The sequence below is a fragment of the Melanerpes formicivorus genome, unplaced genomic scaffold (assembly GCF_026170545.1).
Source record: "Melanerpes formicivorus ecotype bairdi unplaced genomic scaffold, bMelFor1.0.p_v2 SCAF_48, whole genome shotgun sequence".
In the NCBI taxonomy this organism is placed as follows: domain Eukaryota; kingdom Metazoa; phylum Chordata; class Aves; order Piciformes; family Picidae; genus Melanerpes; species Melanerpes formicivorus.
This window is the reverse complement of record NW_027142400.1, coordinates 1,295,505-1,315,999: the sequence shown is the minus strand read 5'-3', so window position 1 is coordinate 1,315,999 and position 20,495 is coordinate 1,295,505. Positions and strand designations below refer to the sequence as shown.

The 20,495-nt window shown below is 38.6% G+C and overlaps 1 protein-coding gene across 6 annotated transcripts in view; it reads left to right on the top strand.

Moving 5' to 3' along the window:
* The window catches only part of BEGAIN (brain enriched guanylate kinase associated), a 168,688-nt gene extending 156,424 nt beyond the window's left edge, over positions 1-12,264 (top strand). For all 6 annotated transcript variants that reach the window (XM_068160134.1, XM_068160133.1, XM_068160132.1 and 3 more), the window contains 3 exons: positions 2,475-2,582; positions 6,970-7,053; positions 10,160-12,264. In XM_068160134.1, coding sequence (XP_068016235.1) covers positions 2,475-2,582; positions 6,970-7,053; positions 10,160-11,533 — 1,566 coding nt within the window. In that variant the 3' untranslated portion in view covers positions 11,534-12,264. The remainder of the gene's footprint in view (positions 1-2,474; positions 2,583-6,969; positions 7,054-10,159) is intronic.
* The last annotated feature ends 8,231 nt before the right edge of the window (positions 12,265-20,495 follow it).

Below are 20,495 nucleotides of genomic sequence, written 5' to 3'. Positions count from 1 at the left end.
ATCAGCTGTCTTGGCATTGAAAACTTGTCATGTAAGGACTGATAAAACAAGTGGTTGTTTAGAAGACTAAGTCTGTACTCAATGTAAGTGGATCCTTCAAAAGTGTGAATGGCTTGGACAACTGAGGGGACACAATTTTCCTAGGTACTTAGATAGTTACTTGTCTACCTCACTGTGTGGCTAAATACCTTTGAAAATGTAAATTTCAGTCATGCTCTCAAACGAGACAGATTTCTAGACATGTAGAGATGTCCAGGAGGTATTAAAAGTGCCTAATTGTTTATTTCATAATAAAATCAATGAGAGTTAAGGGCTCATATAAAACCACATCTATTTGCCTAATTACAAAACACAGCCCCCTAAGATCATGAGTCTTGTTAAAATTAGTGAGGCTGGAGCTCTCGAAAGCTCTCAAAGCTATGTTTTGGCTTTCCGTGATACAGCCTCCAGGTAGCTAGCAGGAGCACCTGATCAGTGTGAGCTTAGATGAGAGAGATGTCAAGCCTGAGAGCTTCCAGGCACAACTGGATTGAGAGGATGAAGGTCTTGTCACAGAAAGGAATGTAAGGTCCATAGACAAGCAGACATAAAAACAGGCTAGTCTAGACCTTCACAAAGATACTTCAATCATATTTGGGCTTTTCAAAGCAAGCTGTGGCTTTGCTCTAGATGATTTGAGAAGGTGTTTTTCTTTAAATAGCAACTTAGGAAGAGAATTGCCACTTCCAATTTAATCATCCTTCCTTAATATAGCCGGGTACTTTACAGCTGGATAATTAACCTTGGTATTCATTCAGACTTCAAAACACAGAACTCCCATTGCTGTCAATTAGCTGACGATGTTGAGTGTGTTGATGATGGAAGATTTTTCTGTGACCCTGGCAATATGGCATTTGGGAAATTTCAGTACCTAATAGAATCATTCTTCTGGAGAAAGTCCTTCACAAACTACTCTATGAATTTTAGAAAAAGGGAAGTGAGATTGTGAATCTTTGATTAAGTTTGCTAAACAAAACAGATGTACATTAAAGTTTATCCTACTTTCTGGTTTTTATTACAAAATTACAGAATTGTTAGGGTTGGAAGGGACCTCAAGGATCATCTAGTTCATGCCACCCCTTCCATCCACTAGATCAGGTTGCCCAGAGCCACATCCAGACTGACCTTAAAAACATCCAGGGATGGGGCTTCCACCACCTCCCTGGGCAACATGTTCCACTGTCTCAACACCCTTATGGTGAAGAACTTCTTCCTAATATCTAATCTAAAGCTACCCTTGTCTAGCTTGGATCCATTCCCCCTAGTCCTATCACTACCTAACACCCTAAAAAGTCCCTCACCAGCTTTCTTGTAGGCTCTCTTCAGATACTGGAAGGCCACAATAAGGTCTCCTTGGAACCTTCTCTTCTCCAAGCTGAACAACCCCAACTCTCCCAGCCTGTCCTGGCAGGAGAGGTGCTCCAGCTCTCAAATCATCCTCATGGCCCTTCTCTGGACACATTCCAGCACGTCCATATCTTTCTTGTAATAGGGGCTCCAGAACTGGTGCAGTATTCCAGGTGGGGTCTCACAAGACTAGAGTAGAGGGAGAGAATCACCTCCCTCAACATGCTGGCCCCACTTCTCTTGATGCAGCCCAGGACACAATTGGCTTTCTGCAAGTGCACACTGGCAGCTCATACTGAGCTTCTCATCCACCAGTACCCCCAAATCCTTTTCTTCAGGGATGCTCTCAGGCCAGTCTCTGCCTAGTCTATATCAGTGCTTGAGATTGCCCCAGCTGAGATGCAGGACCCTGCAACAATGCTCTCAAAAAATCCCTCTAGATAATAGGTAAACCTTCTTATAATCATAGACTTACACAGCTCTGAGCACAAGAAGGGTAGCTTGATCTCAGCTAGAAAATGCAGAAGCTGCCTTACTTTTGAGGACTAACCTAAAGGCAGATTTTTAGATGATTTTCACAAAATATTTTTTTGTATTTGAGGCCGTGCAATGAACACTGAAATTAAAATGGGACACAGTATGGGAAGGATCAGTGGCACTTTAACTGTCACACCTTACTTTTAAAATACTTTTCTTCCTCCCAGGTGAGAATAGGAGCCAATGGCATAAGTGAAACATTCTTGTAGCAAAAGCCAAGAACCACCCAAGCTTCTTCCAGGTTACATACTCTTCTTTGTGACAAAGAAGGAATAGCTGATGCTCAGTTGAATGCTATTGCACAGGTTAGGTAGAGACTTCTGTGAAGGTTCCTAATGTGACCTCAGTTTGACCTCCATATTTTCAAAGTACTTTGCCTCATCTACTGAGTGAAAATACAAGAAGAAAAGTAAAAATATCACCCTGGTGGGCTTTCCCCTGGATTTGAGAGAGACATCAGCCTTTGGGCCTTTTTTCCTTCTTTTTATTTTTCTTTTTTTTTTTATATTCTGATTGTAGTGAAAATACTGACTACTCCATTTTCTACACAGGGTCAACATTATGAAGAGGAAAAACGGGCATTGAGCCACGAAATAATTGCACTCAATAATCACTTAATAGAGGCCAAGGTGACAATAGATAAGTTATCAGAAGACAATGTAAGTATTTAATTATGGACACATCTTGAAATTATATCATGCACTTCCCATGACATTATAGAATAACTTTCTTATTGTTTACATAAAATTCAACTTGTTGCCTCAACAGATAACATTTATTTTGGATTGCTTACATCATTTTCACCATCCCTGGATGTGTTCAAGAGGAGATTGGACGTGGCACTAGGTGCCATGGTCTAGTCATGAGGTCTGTGGTGATAGGTTGGACTCGATGATCCTTGAGGTCTCTTCCAACCTTGGTGATACTGTGATACTGTGATTTGTTTGATTCAGCTCTCCTCTTGCTATAGGTTGGGGTGAGCCTTTTCATTGATATTTTTTCTTTGTATCTAATCTAAAACTGATTTTAAAAAAATACTCTAAGAAATGACAATATTCCCACATTGATTTTGCCATCAGTATTGGTCCAGTGCACCAAATTGGTGGAAACACATTCTCAGAGCTATTGTATGGACACAGATATGCATGAACACAGGTGTAGAGTGAGGATTCATTAAAAGGATTTCAGACACAGTATAAAGCCCTACATTTCCTGCAGTTTCTCTGGTCTTTCAGTCTTTGCTCACTGAAATGGGATGCCCAGCACAACTGAGCTCTACTAGCACAAGGTGGAATTGACCCAAGCTGATCACTCAGGCTGTTACAGGGAGAAGGAGCCAAATTTTCTCCAGCTGTGTTTCATCTATAACAATTTAACTATCTCTCTGTGGAATGAAACAGGGAACATCTCGGGCAAATTGGCATTCTGCATCTCATTAAACATGCTGAAAACTCACATGCATACTGCAGCTGGCAACCAAGCTCATGAAATCCTTCCAACCTAAAATGCTGGCAAGGAGAGGAAGACTGCAGGCATTTAGTTTATTTTTGTTCCATTCTTAAGACACTTAATAAAAAAATTCATCTAGAGAAGATATGTTTCTCTTAGCACTTATTCTTCAGCACCTTACACTCAACAGTCCCATATTTCATATGAAATAGCAGGGAGCATTTGATCCCAATAATATTCATGTTGATGTGACTCTCACCTTTGTGATTAGTAGTTTTCCAACAGAAACAAAACGTTCACAATCTGAGCCTTTTGTTTTAAAGAAATTGTGTTGAAAAAACAGTTATCCCATAATTCTAATAGCTGTAAGTAATGGAACATGGGAAATGCAATGGGCTACATTTAGGGTTTAGTAGCACAGGTATACATCCAGATTAATTTAGCTGAAATCAGCCAACTTTAGATTTAAAATAGAGGGCAAGAAAAATTGTAAACCTCTCCCATTAGATATGAATGCATTTACACTACTTGATGGAGTCAGGTTTGAGCCTGCATTTGAAGAAGTGTAGTCCCAGTGTTTAAAAGACAGCTTAGACTGGACTGGATTTTAGAGTATTCTTCCAGGAATAATTCTGAAATACTAAGAACATTAGAGTATGGTCCAGAAACCTCAAAAAACACTACCCCTTCATCATGCTTGATGTTGATTCACAGAAAAAAAAAAAAACCACACAACTGCCCTTAGTTATGTAGCATCTCTAATGAAAGCAAAAGTTAAATTCCAAATTTAACATGAAGAGCTATGATATAAGCCATTAATATTCTATGGAATAAGTAGGGACAGTATTAAAATGAAGAAACCTACATGGAAAGAAAATGAGTTTGTCTTGCTAATACTGCTTGCTATAGAATAGAATAGAATAGAATAGAATAGAATAGAATAGAATAGAATAGAATAGAATAGAATAGAATAGAATAGAATAGAATAGAATAGAATAGAATAGAATAGAATAGAATAGAATAGAATAGGACTAAACCAGGGTGGAAAAGACCTTTGAGATCATTGAGTCCAACCTATCACCCAACACCATCTAATCAACTAAATCATGGCACCAAGTGCCCCACCCAGTCTCTTCCTAAACACTTCCAGTGATGGTGACTCCACCACCTCCGTGGGCAGCACATTCCAATGGTCAATCACTCTTTCTGTGAAGAACTTCTTCCTAGCATCCAGCCTAAACCTCCCTTGGTGCAGCATGAGACTGTGTCCTCTTGTTCTGGTGCTGCTTGCCTGGGAGAAGAGACCAACCTCCGCCTGGCTACAACCTCCCTTCAGGTAGTTGTAGAGAGCAAGAAGGTCTCCCCTGAGCCTCCTCTTCTCCAGGCTAAGCAACCCCAGCTCCCTCAGCCTCTCCTCATAGGGAGAGTTTGTGCTCCAAACCCCTCCCCAGCTTTGTTGCCTGTCTCTGGACACATTCCAGCAACTCAACATCTTTCCTAAGCTAAGGGACCCAGAACTGGACACAGGACTCAAAGTTGTAAAAAAAAATAAATATATAATAATAAAACCAAAACAAACAAACAAACAAACAAACCCCACACAGCAACAAAACAACCACACCACCAAAAAAAAAAAAAAAAAACCACCAAACCAAACTGCATGTTTCTGACTGCAGGAAACACCTGCTGATTATTGTTATAGTTGTCACAGGTGTGGCTACTTTCCATTCAGATAAACATTAAGGGACAGAAAGTTACTCTAGGCACGTGGCACATTGCAGACATGAGATACAAAGCAGAACAAGGTACACGTGGCACACTTAACTCACATGTAATTTTTCTATAGTAATTTTTAAAGCTACTAAAAATGAGGTGTCAGAAATGCCTTTTTTTTTTTCCCCGCTCTCCATGACAACTGCTTCACAGAAACAGAGGCACGCAGCTTTTGAAGAAAGGATTAGGTTTGGGATTTAATTTTTGTGTGCCTAGCAATGCCATATGGGATTTGGAGTAGTTGTCTGTGCTATTCATGTCTGTGCAGCAATATATTATGTGCTTAAGGTGTCACATGTCAGAATCACAATGTGCACACAATGGATTTTGCTTTAATATTGGATCCTTAGACTCCTGCTGGTTGCATTTGTTTTCAGGAGCAAAATTTGTGTACTAACATAAAATTTAACACCTACAAAAATTAATATATCTTTCCAGTACATTAAGGGCATGGTTGGCATGTATAAAAGCTCACGGAGACACCAAAACCAACCAAACAAACAAAAAAAAACTCCACAAAACCACCAAAAACACAAACCAAAAATATCTGAAGGCCCTTCAGTATGAAGCTATAGTAAACTAATAATCATAGGAAGGCTGCGTTTACTACTGCCATGCCTCACAGTCTCTTGAGAGCATCTTGCTGCATCTGTTATTACAGAGTATCTTTAAAGCAGTATTTCAAAACAAAGGGGATTTCCATCTTTCTTTTCACACAAAAAGAACAAGTGGAACAGTAAAAATCTGCATGCAATAAAATTACAACATTTACAGGAGTGAAAAATTAGATCAGTTCATTAATCAATACATTTTCTCTTTAAAAAATTTCCTAATCTTTACAGATTAAGAGATCTTAGTATACATAGTACCTTTAAACTTTGTCTCATCTATGCCCACATATAAAGGCAACTTCTGAAGCCATTTTTGTTCTTAATAGTACCTAGGTCAGGAAAAGCAACATACAACTTTTACCTCCAGGGACCAAATGGTACTGGTTAAAGGATACAGTTACAGAGTCATGTGTCCCAAATTAAATTTAGATGAAGGGCAAATCTATGTACTGAATTTTCCCTTTAAATAGGCTGCAGGCACCATTCAATACAAAACCAGTGTAAGTGGCTCATTTAAATTCTCTTTTTTCCCTGTGTGGAATTCTCATGGTAATTTCTTACCCAGTAAAAATATCCTGCTCTGCAGTATCCAATATTTGCAGCCAGACACAATGTATCTGCCTAGTTGAATTCTGCAAGATATGAAAGGAGCCAGGAGGCAAACTCTTTCTTTCTTTCTTTTGTTAGTTGTGTTTATTTGTTGGGGTTTGTTTGTTTGTTTGTTTTTGTTGTTGTTTCAGTTATTAAAAAGCAAACAAACAATATCATTACTGCAATGAATTTCTTTCACGGTCTCATAAGATTATTTAAGCATTTGCTCAAGTAGTATCGTAGCAGATAACACTCAGTCTGTTCTTAAGTTTTCTTTTGTGTTTAAAAGATCTTGTTTCTTTTAGCCTTTGTAGTGCTATATGCATGTTAACAGCAAAAGTCCATGTCCTAATGGTAAGTATCTATATTTTGGAATGCAGGTTACTGCTCTGTAGTAACAGTTATCAAATTTTTCTTTGTAGTTATTTTATCAGCCCTCATGGAACAAGCGGGAAAACATCTCAGGAATATGCAAGAAATACAAATCTTAATGTATAATATGTATAATATGTTCCAAATTTCCTCTAAGTAATTTTTTAAGATTTCTCAGGCATGGGAAGAAAACGGAAAGCCACAAGCTATTTACAGACTTAAAAAAACAAGCTATTTTTTGTTTTTCTAGGAGCTCTATAGGAAGGACTGCAATTTAGCTGCTCAGCTGCTCCAGTGCAGCAAGAATTATGACAGAGCACATAAGCTCTCAGAGGTAATGTGACCAAACTCAGTGAATATTCAAAGTAATAAATATTTTATGGAAAACAGGTTTCTTTACATGTATCAGTTACAGAGCTTGTTTGTCCTTAAGGCTTTGGTTCCATCCCCTTTAAGCCACAGGAGGTGTTCTGTGCGGCTGAGGGAGGTGCTGACAGAATCACAGACAGTGATGGAACGTAGAGGTACTCTCTTCTCCAAAACCTCTGCTATTCAGTAAAATGGGCCTGCACTGATCACATGGAAAATAAAGGGTTTAGCAAACCCAACGTGCTGAGAACTCTAGACTACACAATGCTGGGGGGGGGGGGGGAACGGGGAGTGGTGAGAGCCAGGAAATGACAAGCTGCGGGCATCAGATAGAATCTGATAGAATCAATTTTCCTCCTGAAGCTATTTTCCAGTCCAGCTAATTTCTAAACCTGAATTTTAAAATGGACCGATAGAACAAATATCTTTTTCTAAAGCAAGCAGAGCACTGAATGATTGATTTTCAAGGTGTAAACCATAATTAATAATCCTTGCTTCCAGGGAAATTAGGCTTGAGAAACAGACTCCTTAAAGGGGAAGCAAATATTACTTTAGGGAGCAAGATTATCTATAGGGACGCAGGCCCTACACAAAGCAGTAACATCTCCCTTGTGTCTTGTCTCAGTGAAGATCACAGCAAAGGAAAAAACTTTCCTTCATGAGTGCCATCACGTTAGTGTCCCACTCAAACAGACTCTCTTGTTCAATTCTGCAGTGGAATAATGCAAAACTATATGTAGTACATAGAAACCATTTCTAAGCCAGTAGACGACTGCAGAGCACTAAACCCTGGTAAATAGGGACAGAAAAAGACTCTTCTGTCAAAAGGGAGGGTGATTTTTGTAGAACAGAGACACAGCTTCCAAATTAACCATTACCTTGGTCCTGACTCCTCTTAGCAATTTATATTCAGGAATTAATATGACATTACTCGTATCCTACGCGTTAGTAGGAATTAGGAGTGATAAGGTACTTAGCCATTCACTTGAAGAAAACTATCACAAATGAGGGATCTCTCCACAATTTCTCTCCACATATACTCAATTAGGGGCAAAGTCTCCACTCATAAGTCGAAGTATTTTTTAATTTAGCAAGTGTGAATGTGTTGTCACAGCCAATAAACTCCTTACAAATGAAAATATTGCCAGAAAAAGTATTGTATGTTACCTCAAAGCCTAAAGTACATTATCATAATGGGACAGCAATATCATTCTAGTGTTTTCAATTTCCAGTGCAATGCCCAGAAAATAATTTTTTTTCTTAATGCATATCATAGTCTATCTAATGCATATAAAAAAGATCAAGCAGTAGTGTTACATGATATTAAAATACTATCTGCCCAGAACAGCAGTTTCACATTAAATGAACTGTATTTCTTTTCCCCAATTCTGTGGCAATTTACAGCAGCCCCATTTTGCAACCTGTTCACTCAATTTTACTATGACTAATATTGTTACCTGCCAGCAGATTGTCAATATCATATTCTTTATTTCCAATGGAATGCATATGAGTTAGTTAATAACATAATGATTAATCAAAAATATCCTGGAAGGTCTGTTGGTTGAAAAAACACTCATCCCCCTCCACATAAATAAGAATGCCACTTCACAACAAGCTGTATTTTGGATACATTGAGTTTTGGAGACTAAACCAATTTTTTAAACTTCCCTGCAAAGCTAAAAGAGGATCTCCATACCTTTTATGATGTGAGATGGTTACAAAGAGGAGGCATCATAGGTTTCTCTTTCTTAAAATATGGATGAAGGGGGAACACTTCAGCATTTACAGGGTTCTCCCCTCTAGAGAAAAGAAAGTTAAGGTGGGAGTGAGATGGTGAGGGCTATATGGGAAATCACTGATTATTTGGTGAAGGGGGGCTTTATATACAGTTATAAAAAGAAAGTGCTGTGTAAATCAGAGTTCATGCAAGCATTCAAGAACTGAATTCCTAAGTAGTGTAAAACAACATGGGTATCAAAAGAGCTATCACAGTCACAAACTCAAAATTCAGTACAAACATGAGTTCTTCCGATTTCCAACAAGAAACAGTGAGACAGTCATCATGCAGTTCTCTCTTATATCCCTATCTGATTACTGATGGAGACCTGAAATAAGCAAGGCAAGCATTTTTGGCAGCAACTAGCTAGGCATTACTTACCAAACTTCCAAGCTACACAAGAAATGTGGTCTCTCAATCTCTTCTGGTCTATGTGACAGGATGGCAGGCTGTCGTGGGACCACCATCTATAGAACTGATCACGGCTTTCTGCAAAAATTATATGATTTCTGATGGATAATAGAATTATTAATTCTGTGTAGTCTGTCACAAAAATCATAATGTAAATTTGGGTCTTAGTTCTTATCTCTCTCAGTGTAGTAAGGACCTAGAAAAGCAGTCAGCTAGCAGCTGCTGGAAGAGGGGAACATATTGAGGTGTATGTGGATGGTTGATCTGACAAGCTGTGTCCGGCTGCTGGGGCAAAGGAGCTGTTTTGTTTTGCTTATTACCAGCACAGGAACTGTCCCGCCATAGCAGCCAGAGACAGTGCTTTAAGTGTCAGTGAAACGAACATTCCTGCCCCTTCCCACAGAATTGTTTATCAAAAAAGATGGCATTGGGTTAGAAGAAAGATCAGCTCAAAGCAAGGCAAGAGAACCTACCCCCAGCAGAGACCTCAACATCACCACACTCCCAACTGCACATCCTAGGCATGCACACAGTCTGGAAAGTGTTGCTTTAATTCCCTGACCACCTTTTTAAGATTGTTGTTTACTGCCTTCTTTTCATCATACATCATTTCTATCCAACCTGAAGTAACCTAGAAGGAAACCTTTAAGTTTCACAGTGTTTTCCATGAAGGGAAGCAGATGAAAGTTTCCAGAGGTTAATAAATTAAAGTCATTTGATATTTGTTTTCAGAAATATGCAAAGATTGTGGGCATATACAGTGAGCTATAGAAAGTCATAATCATTGTCCATCTGTGGACATTGTATAAAGCCAAGCAGACCAAAGTCAGTACCCATATGAATCCTTTTCTCCTTCTCCTTTTGCTATCTGTTTGTGTTACAGTTGCCATCTGACTTTCAGGAAAGAGTCAGCATCCATCTGGAAAAACACGGCTGCAGCCTTTCTGTCCCCTTGTGCCACACATCATACGCTGATACCATACCCACTTGCGTCATTGCCAAAGTACTCGAAAAACCAGACCCAAACAGTTTGTCATCACACTTGTCAAGCCCATCTACAAGGGATCTCAACTTTCAGGACCCTGCCGGAAAACTCGGACAACGTCCCCAGTACAAGTCAGACATCTACTGCAGTGACACTGCCCTTTACTGCCCTGAGGAAAGGAGGAGGGAGAGGAGGCAGAGTGTGGACACACAAGTGAAAGATGTGGGGTTCCTGCGGTCTCAGAACTCCACAGACAGCACTGTTGAAGAAGATGGTTTCCATTCCAGCTTTTCTCATGAAGCCTTCCCAGAGTACATTACCTCTCTGCCAACATCCAGCTCCTATTCCAGTTTCAGTGTCACATCTGAGGAGAAGGAGAATGCCCAAGCCAACACTCTGACAGCCTCTCAGCAAGCTATCTACATGAGCAACCGAGATGAGCTGTTTGAAAGGAAGTCACCTGCAGGTTACGAGCATCAGGGAAGTCCTAGGTTTGCCAAGTCCAAACCTGCACAGCACATGGAGCTTGCCGATGATGAGAACTCACCCACTTTTACAAGGACTCTGCCTCCATATGCAAACGAACCTCCTTTTCATTTCTCAGCCATAACACCACAGCAGGCTTTAGCAAATCAGAAAATGAGGAATGAGTGCAGGAACACCAACCTTTCAGAAGAAGACTTGCCTGGACGATGGAGGCAATTAAGTGTGGAGGACATTGGTGCATACTCTTACAGGAACACTGGCAGGCTGTCACCCTGTAGTTTTTCAGAGCAGTACTACAGCAGCCCTGTTAAGAAGGGAGACGGTCGAACAACCCCCATCTATGCTAGTTACAAAGCAGATAGCTGCTCAGAGGGAGATGATATCTGCCAAAGCAGACTTGTGGACCCTTGCTTCCTGAGAACAGACAGTGGCCTGAATATTGACATCAACACTAGCTGTAAACAGGAAAAACTGCCGACTTACAAAGCAAAAGAAGCAAGAGACCAAAAAAATGAGAGGATCACCGTCCAGTTATGCAGTAGCAAAAACATTGAAAATAGCCCGGTATTGAAAAGAGAATATGTGGACGTGAGCCCAAACAGCTCAGCAGAGTCCCTCAATCAGAGCTCAGTGGAGGCTTCAGAAATCCACCAGTCTTCCATGGAGCAAGGAAGCCATCCGGGTATTCACAGCAAACAGCAACAGTTTCAACGGACTGGGAGCACTGGTTTGAGTCGTAAGGACAGCCTTACAAAAGCACAATTATATGGAACCCTTCTGAACTAGGCATCTTCCAAAATGGCAATAAGACAACAAACAAAAAGAAGCAAAGAGTGTTTGATACTTCTAGTGAACCATAAGGTTCTAAGGAACACGATTATTATAAAATATATATTCATAATGGTACTATATGTTTAAAACAAAATCTCTTCAAAAATGTTATACAGCACTTTTCACTTAACATCCTTTCCACGTGGGAGACTCTCCCCTCCCCTCTTTTATAAACCTGAAATATTTTTATAAGCAAAATCATATTTATTAGACTATCCTAAGCTATTTGAGCAGAATTCTTTTCCCTTTGAGCAGGTTTCTTATTTATTTTTGTGCATGAGGCCATCTGTGCCTAAACTATTGGAGGAAAAGGGTAAAATCATGACGGTGGTGATAAAAAATACATCCACTTGATAGAATACTATAAAATGTCATGTGAAAACAAAACAAACAAGAATGTTGGATTTGAAGAAGTATATTTTTAACAAGAATGGAAATGTATCTTAAGTTATTTCATACAAATGTATTTATGAGTGACTCATGTATGCAGAAAGTTATACTAATATTTTGCTCTTTTAATCCACTGTGTTTCTGCTTTCCTATTTTTCCTTGTATACTACCTCAAAAGTAATTGAGGGTTTCTTTGTCATATTTTCTGTAGGCTTGCATTTATATTGTCTAAAATGCATGCAGTGGCATAATACTGTATTTTGCATTACTTAATAAAAGACACCAGTGGAAATATATTTGGGATTTTTTTTTTTCCTTCATTAAAACATACTCTGGACAATAGAACACAGGATTTCTCTGGGAGGCATGTCACACAAGTATTAAAGCTCCTTGTGACTTAAGCTCCTCCTGCATTACACACAGACTTGACACAATCTTTTAGGCCTTTAAGAGGCTGTTATTTTCCACAGTCACCCTTTTCTCATGTGTAGCTTGGAATTTCTAACAGAGTTTTTTTAAAATCTTAAGGAATATCTGGCCTTATATGGCCTATGGGAATTTCATGGGATCAAGAAGCTGTGGTTTCTCCTCTACATTTTGCATTTCCTCCATCAGGTTTTCTGTTTCTCACCACTTCAGCATTGAGGAGTGCACAACTTGTACAGCAGCAAAAGGGAAAAAGCCTAAGAAGAGGAGAACTGAAAGAGACAGAAAGGGATATCCCTTGGAATTCCTTCCTGGCTTCAGCACTGTTGATTGGTAAGAGTCAGAAAACAGGAATAAATATTGAGCAATTCTTTTAAGTAGTATTCAGGAAACATGTATCCTATACCTGAAATACTGACTCTTACCATCTCATAGACAGGGAAGCACGTCACTCAGTGCAGTATGTGGCAAGAATCATTGTGGAAGTCTAAACTAGGTCCTTATCAAGCTAAAACAATGACCTACCATTCAATACTGATAGAGAAAAATATATATTTCCTGATGATTCTCTGAAAGCAGGCACCTGGCAAGCAACTATGAGCCAGGAATACAAAACTGTTTATTTCCTACACAAATATTTTAAATCATGAGGCCACAGATCCAATGCATTTGGCATTAACAATTCCCACTGCTCTTCATATTCTTCATGGGTAATGTAAAAATTTGACCATTATTGATGGAGGCAAGCACTTGCTGTGTTGTTTGGAAGATCTGACATCAAGTCCCTACAGTTCCTGTAAAATCTGTAGCAGTGCTGTGGAGAACAATGGTAGCTAATAATATCAAAAAGGTAAGGCACAACATAACTAAAATGAGACATACTTTGTGCTTTTATGCTCCCATAGTTGCTCACCTGGAGTGTGAGTGGCAGGCCATGCCACATGTAATTCTATGAAGTTCATAATACCCCATAGAATAAAATTTCCAAAGGCTAACTGCTTCTTATGACAGAATCCAATCTGCAGAAAATAGACTTGGAGATTCAGAAAAGCTGTTATTTCCCCTTGAGATAGAAAACATGACAAAAACCTCACTGTTGACTCATACAAGTATATAAAAATTAGACAAACTCTAAGCCAAGACGTTAATTTCTCCAGTCAATGAATACAAGGATTTGTATGCAGGAATGAAAATTAACTGTTATCTCACCAAAGGAAATATGTAATCTATTGAACAATACATCATGGTGTTTATGACCTGGAACACAGTATAAGGCTAATCATTATGTATCATTCATTTTTTGATACTCCTCTGTTGCTTTGGGAATTACACATAATTAAGTTCCTGCTACATATTATATACCTGATTACTTAATATCCTGTGTTATTACATTCTTTTATACTACTGCTTCTTTGCTTCACTTGACTCTTTTTCCCAGTTTATGTGCACTCATATGTAAACTGAAGAGTCTTTTCAGCCAATCAGTACCGTATTTTCCTTGTAAAAAGATCTATAACCTTGTAACAGTTTTCAGTAACTTACTCTGTTACAGAATGCTGTGCAACCCTGCAGAGTTTCAACTGAATCAATCAAAATGGCTAGAAAAGTTCTTCAGTTTTAATGTCTTGATTTTAATTTCTCTGAAATCAGAAAAACTGATAGCAAGTTTGCAAATTTTCTATCAACTTTTCTATCAAAGTTCAAATAGCTCATCTAAATCTGCTTAGATGTGTAATTATTAACTTGATTTAATTAAGAAAAAAAATAAAAAGAAAGAGAGAAAAAAGATAAAGAATGGAAAAATATAATAAATCCTGCATTGGTGCATTCAATTTATATTGCTCAAGACAACCACGGAAAGATTTGAGGCATAAGGCTGGAAAGATACTAGGTCTTCTCACATTTTGTTTGTGGTGACATCTTAATTGATTGCTTAGTACAGATTTAATAGTCATTGAGGTTTTAGGAGAATGAACCTGGTTAAAAACACACAAAGTAGTAGAGGGTGGGAGAGCAAATCAAAAATACAATTTTCAGGAGGAGAAGATACGCTTTGACTCCAGCCAGAGAGGCGGTAGGCCAGTTTGATACAGTGTTCTTCAGAGCACTTACTTTCTGTAGGACATTCATGCTGGAGGGTAGTATCTGAAACATTGTCCTCAGAACAGCTTCATTCCATTTTTTATTCAAGTAGGCATGGCTTGATTAACTTTACTCAACTCTTATGGTTCTTTAACAAGGCATTCCAGAAATGCAAAACAACAGATGTCCAGAAAAGTGCCACAAACCCTTCTACTCCAGTGTCTGGGAATTTGGGTTGAAATGCCTTTTCCCAAAGACATAAATGCTCTGTTTTCCTGTAGACATTATAAAAATGTGACGGTGTCTCCACATCACCACAAATCCTACTTTTCTAAGTGATGTCTAAAAGTAGTCATATACTGTATACAAGGCACCTACAGTAGTATTTTTGCTTTGATCATTGATTTCATTTGCCAAGCTTACAGTAAGAACAGAAAAGAGGAGGAAAAGAAGGGGTACGTCCTCAACAGTGCAATGAAGCAGAAGATGAGAAATGTCATTTTAATGAATGAAAACTTAAAGCAGAAAGTACACAGCACAGGACACTGACAGGGGAAATCAAAGAGGTTAAAAGAAATCATAATGAGGCATAACAAATCACATGTTAAAATGGATAAAAATAAAAAAAAATAAAAAAGGTATCATGGAAATGGGATACAATACACTGGGAACAAAGATATGTAAGTATTATGCAATAATGAAAAGCAAATTTGTTTTTTGACATGTGAAAATAGTTTTCTCACTGCAAATAAAGTTTAAACAAAAGCACAAATTCTCAGTAATTTTAAGTAACACGTGCAATGTCATACAGTTTTCTTTTAAAGCTTTTAGAAGCCTAGAAATAGCTAAAATGTCTGTGTTTAAATCATATCAATGCACAAAATAGGTAGTTTTAAATTTGACAGTCTCTGACTTCTGCCAAACTAGAAAATTTATCATACTTAATGCTTCCCACTTCCACTCCAACATATATATCAGAGGGTATGTTTATACAGCTACTTGGACTAATTTCCCTTTGTTTACTTCTTAAATACTAACTGACATCTTTTAGACTTTGCTATAAAATTCTTATACCCTATTCATGCTTACAACCTTGTGGTCCTTAAATATTGCTCAAATTGTGCACATGTTGTCCTCCCAATTATTCCTCAGAAGACACTCCCTTCAGAATTCTAGTAGTTTCCAGTTCCTTGCAAGGAACTCTCTTACCTTTCTACTGCTGAACACTGGGATGCTTTAATATGAATACTGAATTGCTCAAACCCACTGTACAAACAAGCAGTACAAGGAAAGGGGGAAACTACACAGTGATTTCATGTGTGATAATTTCAGTACTGCAATTCTCGTAAATATAGGTAACTGGTCAGAGACATCCATAATAAATGTCTTGCTCAAACTAATTGCATTTTCATATAGCCAAATGTAAAGGTTTCCACTTTGATAAAGAATGTCTGGTTATGTTTTTAGAATGGGAGCTTTCCTCCTTGAAATCATTTGAAAAGCAAGTGTTTTTCATCTATTTCCCTTTTGCGGTATCCAGATTTTCTTCTGTACTTACACAGTAGTATCTGGACATTCGCAAAGGGCTTTGGGTTTGGTCATAATGGACTTCAACTCTGAAGGGTGGATTTGTCGTCTTCTTCAATCACATGTAAGCTTAAGAATTTGTTGTCAGCTATACTGTTATCAAATCCTGCACAAAGTTTCAGTTACAGGCTGTTAGGCTCTAACATCTCTCCCAAGATCAATAGATCTGAGGCTACTCAGTACCAAGTTTTCTAAGCCTGTAACCCCCACAGAGCAATTCCATTTCCAGCCTTGGAGATCTATGTCACATTTAAGAAAAATGTCTAAGGCAACTCTGCAAAAGTACCTTGTGTCTAACAACAATCCTTGGGGTAAGTAGCATCTTCTAACGACCATCAGCTGGATGTGCTGATTGTATGTATGAAATCTTGGCATATTCCTGTCTAAATGGTCTTATATCAACACTATCAGGTTTTCATTGGTTTCCTTTTTCCTCTATGTCTTTTTTAAAGGAGCCAGTTGTTATAAAACAACTTTAGCAGTTCAGACATTCTTTAAGAGTCTATCATTCACTCCATCTCTCTCACATTGTTTTCTCTTTTGTGTTCTTTTGACTGTGTTAGCAAAGCTTTTTTAGGAGTTTTTGTTTAACTGGAGGTAAAAAGGACAACTTGAATTCTCATGCAATTAAAAGTTTAGCTGCTTGTGCAGTGAATGAGCTTTCCACTGACATTTAGTCTTGCCCTTTCCCCTTGCTAGTTTTATGTTTTTATTCTGTGGAAAAATATGTCCTTTTTTTTCTCACCTCACTTGAGAAAGCTTTGATTACAATTCTTCTTCACTTTCAGTGCAGGATCTTTTATAGCACTCAGATCCTGGAGCCATTTCTCATACAAATCCACTATTATCAATTCTCAGTCTTAATTCCTCCATATGTGCCTTCTAAGCGAAGTAAGGAGCACGTGAGCAGAAACTTGGCCTCAGGAGTGCATACTTAAGTGCTCTGCTGAACAAAGTCCTATATGATGTAGCTGGAGAGAAGGTACCCTCTGTAGATCCACAGTGTGCCATAAGAATTTGTCAAATATACTCTAAGCCTTTGCAACAGTAGTTAAGGGTATATTTATTCTGCCCCTAATTAACAGTCACTGACCATTTTCATTCAAAGTACTGATGTTAAGCTCATAGTCTCCTCATCACCTCAGAAGAGTTAATAGGATATGTTTCTGCAGTGAGGTAATTTTAACACTTCTTCAATTTAGATGTCAAAGTGTAAACAGATTTATTAAAATTTTAACTTATGAAGACTTGCTTTCTAAAGTAAGTTGTCTTTCAGAACATGTTGAAATAGTCACAAAGCCAAAACCCCACAAACCTCATATCAGCAGGACAGAATGGAAAAGAATTTCACCCTTTCTAGGGATCACAAGGGAAACAGGACCCTAATGTCATCCTTACTGCCATGTAACACTAAGTCAGCTTCCTAAGGCCTTGAAAAATATTACTTAAATTGCAGCTAGCTATACAGATGAGTCTCAGAGAAATCCAGGAGTTAATGGTTCATCTGCAATGAAGGCAAGCAGAAGGCTCCAGTGGTGATCATTCATCAAGTCATCCCCAGACAGCTTTTTACCTGACAAGATCTACTTAACCACCAGCTTGGTGTCTAAGGCATCACTGTGAAGAGCCTGATTCTGTCTCCACGATAACCTCCTTACAGGTTTTGGAAGGCTGATGGTCAGAGCCTCCTGATCTTTCTCTTCTCTAGGCTTCTGCAGTACCCATACTGCTGAGAAGTGCACTCTGCTTTCTGTCAGGTGGGAGCTCCCAGAGGCTGCAAACAGCCCCACATGCTATACCTGTGGGAAATGACAAGGTCCCTCCCACTCCTAATTTTTCTTTGCTGAGGAGAGGATCATCCCTGCAGACAATTACTACATCCCACTGTAGGTAGACTGTCTTTATCTGTACGGGCAAAAACTGTGATGGCTACAAGATGCAACCATTGGAAAAGATCCCTGGTGGGAGTTAAATGCCTTCTCAGCAGCACACACATCACTGACACATAAACGTTAATACTCTAACTATGATTATTCAGACAAATTCTTATTTTTTAAGTCACCTCTAATGAATTCATGTTTAAATTTATCCTCCCATCTAGAATTTTTCTTTGTAATTTATGATTCAGATCAGCCACACATATGAGCTGCAGAGCCACTGCAATATTTACTACACCTAGTTGAGCAATGACAGCTCTATGATTTAGATGAAGAGAAACAGCAGTCAGTCCCAGATTAATTAGATTTGTAATGTCAACATGTTAGTATGCTCTACCATTCCAGTTTTGCACATATCGTAAAACAGATCATGAAGAATAAAAAGTATTCTCAGCACACAAGGAATGAGAATCTAAGTGGGCTCTCAGTCAAACCCCAATTTAACTTTTTTCCTACAGTAGAAAGTCTCCTAGTCTGGACATGTTACGTAGGGTGATCTGAGGGGGAGGCCCTATGCTGAATGTCCAGACAGCATGCAACTTCTCACCTCAAGAAAGCTACCTGAGGAGATGGGGACATTAGCAGCACTTCTAATTGGGTAGTTAAATTATTAAAACAGCAAATAATTTCTAGCACATTATTGCCCATGTACAACAAAACAGAATTTTTTCCTTATTTTGCCCAGAGAATACACACATCAGGCAGATAACTAAGCTAAAAACTTGTTATATTGGACTACCTTGAATTTTCCTGACGAGCTGCAGGATAGATAAGGGAATGGAGGCAGAGGAAGGATGATGGTTGTGTTGGAACAAAATGCAGTAAAACATTGCAGTCACATTTACTGTGTTCCACTCATCCTTAGGGTACATTATGAAAAATTCCCATGGAAAGGCATTTTAGCAATACATATTATTTTCTTTTATTCTCATTTTGGCTTCTCCTCTCCCCTTTTTAAAAAGGAAAACCTCATGTTTTGCAAGGTACAATGATATCAGAGTTTTGTGGGTTTTTTTGCTCGAGTTGTCAGTCCTAACTACAATGACCTGACTTGTGTCAATAAGGAAAAACAATCCTGAGACTGAATCAGTTTAACAGAATAAAAATTGTTATTCAAGGAGAAAGGGTCTAATTGAAAAGAATGTCAGTAAAGAGCTCATTACTAAGATCTCAGAGCCCAGAAAGCCAAAGTGTACAAGCACAAATAATCTAGTAAGTCACACTTTGTAAATACACTGAACAAGTATTTTATTTAAAAATAGGTTCAGACTGCCTTTGCCTTTTCTTGTTTTCTGTATTGATGTTGCAGATGAAATGCACTTTTTGGCATTCTAGACAGCACCAATTAAACTTGATTTCTTGCTTGAGCTCCTCATAGCTCCACTTGTCTCTCCCTTCTAAGACTATTTTGTTTTGAGCTTCAAATTTCTGCTTTGTTTCCAGAAAAAGTGTTCCACCCACTCAAACACTCTAACTTGCACCTTCTGAATATATACACACAGTTCCCAAGCCCTGCTAAATTGTTACTTTGTCCAACGTTGTTATTTTATCCTTATGAAAATTTAGGCTAATTCTTCTATCTTTTTATCCTGTAAGCTTGTGAAGGATGGATTGTCTCTTATTTTTTGATTATACAGTACTTGACATAATAGTCTCTTGATTGTAATTGCATAAGCCATGCATATTGCATTACCTGCCTACCTTTACAAATATCACATTTTCTTATTCTTAGCTTTCTCTTCCCTCCCCCCCACCCCCCTCCTTTGGATGTGTATTTTAAGATTTCCTATCCATAAGCCAGTCTGTGAGCTACGATAGCTCACCACACATCTATGAATACCTCACACACTGGATGAAGTTCAAACATTTCCCTTCATTTCTGTAAAATGAAGAGCAAGTATGATGAACTTCCAGCTTTTGAAGGCCAAGTATATTACTTAAGTCTAAAAATGGCAGTTTATCAGCTACATGCATGTTCACCTCTCTTGCAGACCCACCTCAGCTAGAATGATTTATTTTGACATGCATATGGCTGCATATAATTCACTCCATTGGCCCCCAGAAACTTCCTCTGCCTCTGGGAAATCTTTGTGGAAACTTCCCCGGCCCTCATGATCTCAACTGTAGTCCCTCCAGTCCTCCAGGTTTAGCTGAAGATGAAAGCCAGAGCTCCTCAGAACCAGTGGATTTGACATTCACTTCTGACTGCCCTTCAGTATCTGCAGAAAGTTGATTACTTCAGGCCCTCCTTTCCTCTTGCCTATCCTTTCTGCTTACAATGCCCTCTTAAACTGAAACAGAGCAAATGTCTCAGCATACAGCATTCAGAAATTGCTATAGAGTGTCAAGGTCCGGAGACATTAGATGTCTCGGTCCGGAGACACAGTTCTTTTAAATATTCCCGTGTTGTGAAATTACAGGCACAAACGAGGCCAAAGCATCAACAGCTAGACTATTTAATAAATAAAGTGGACATAAGAAGGGAGAGGGAGAAA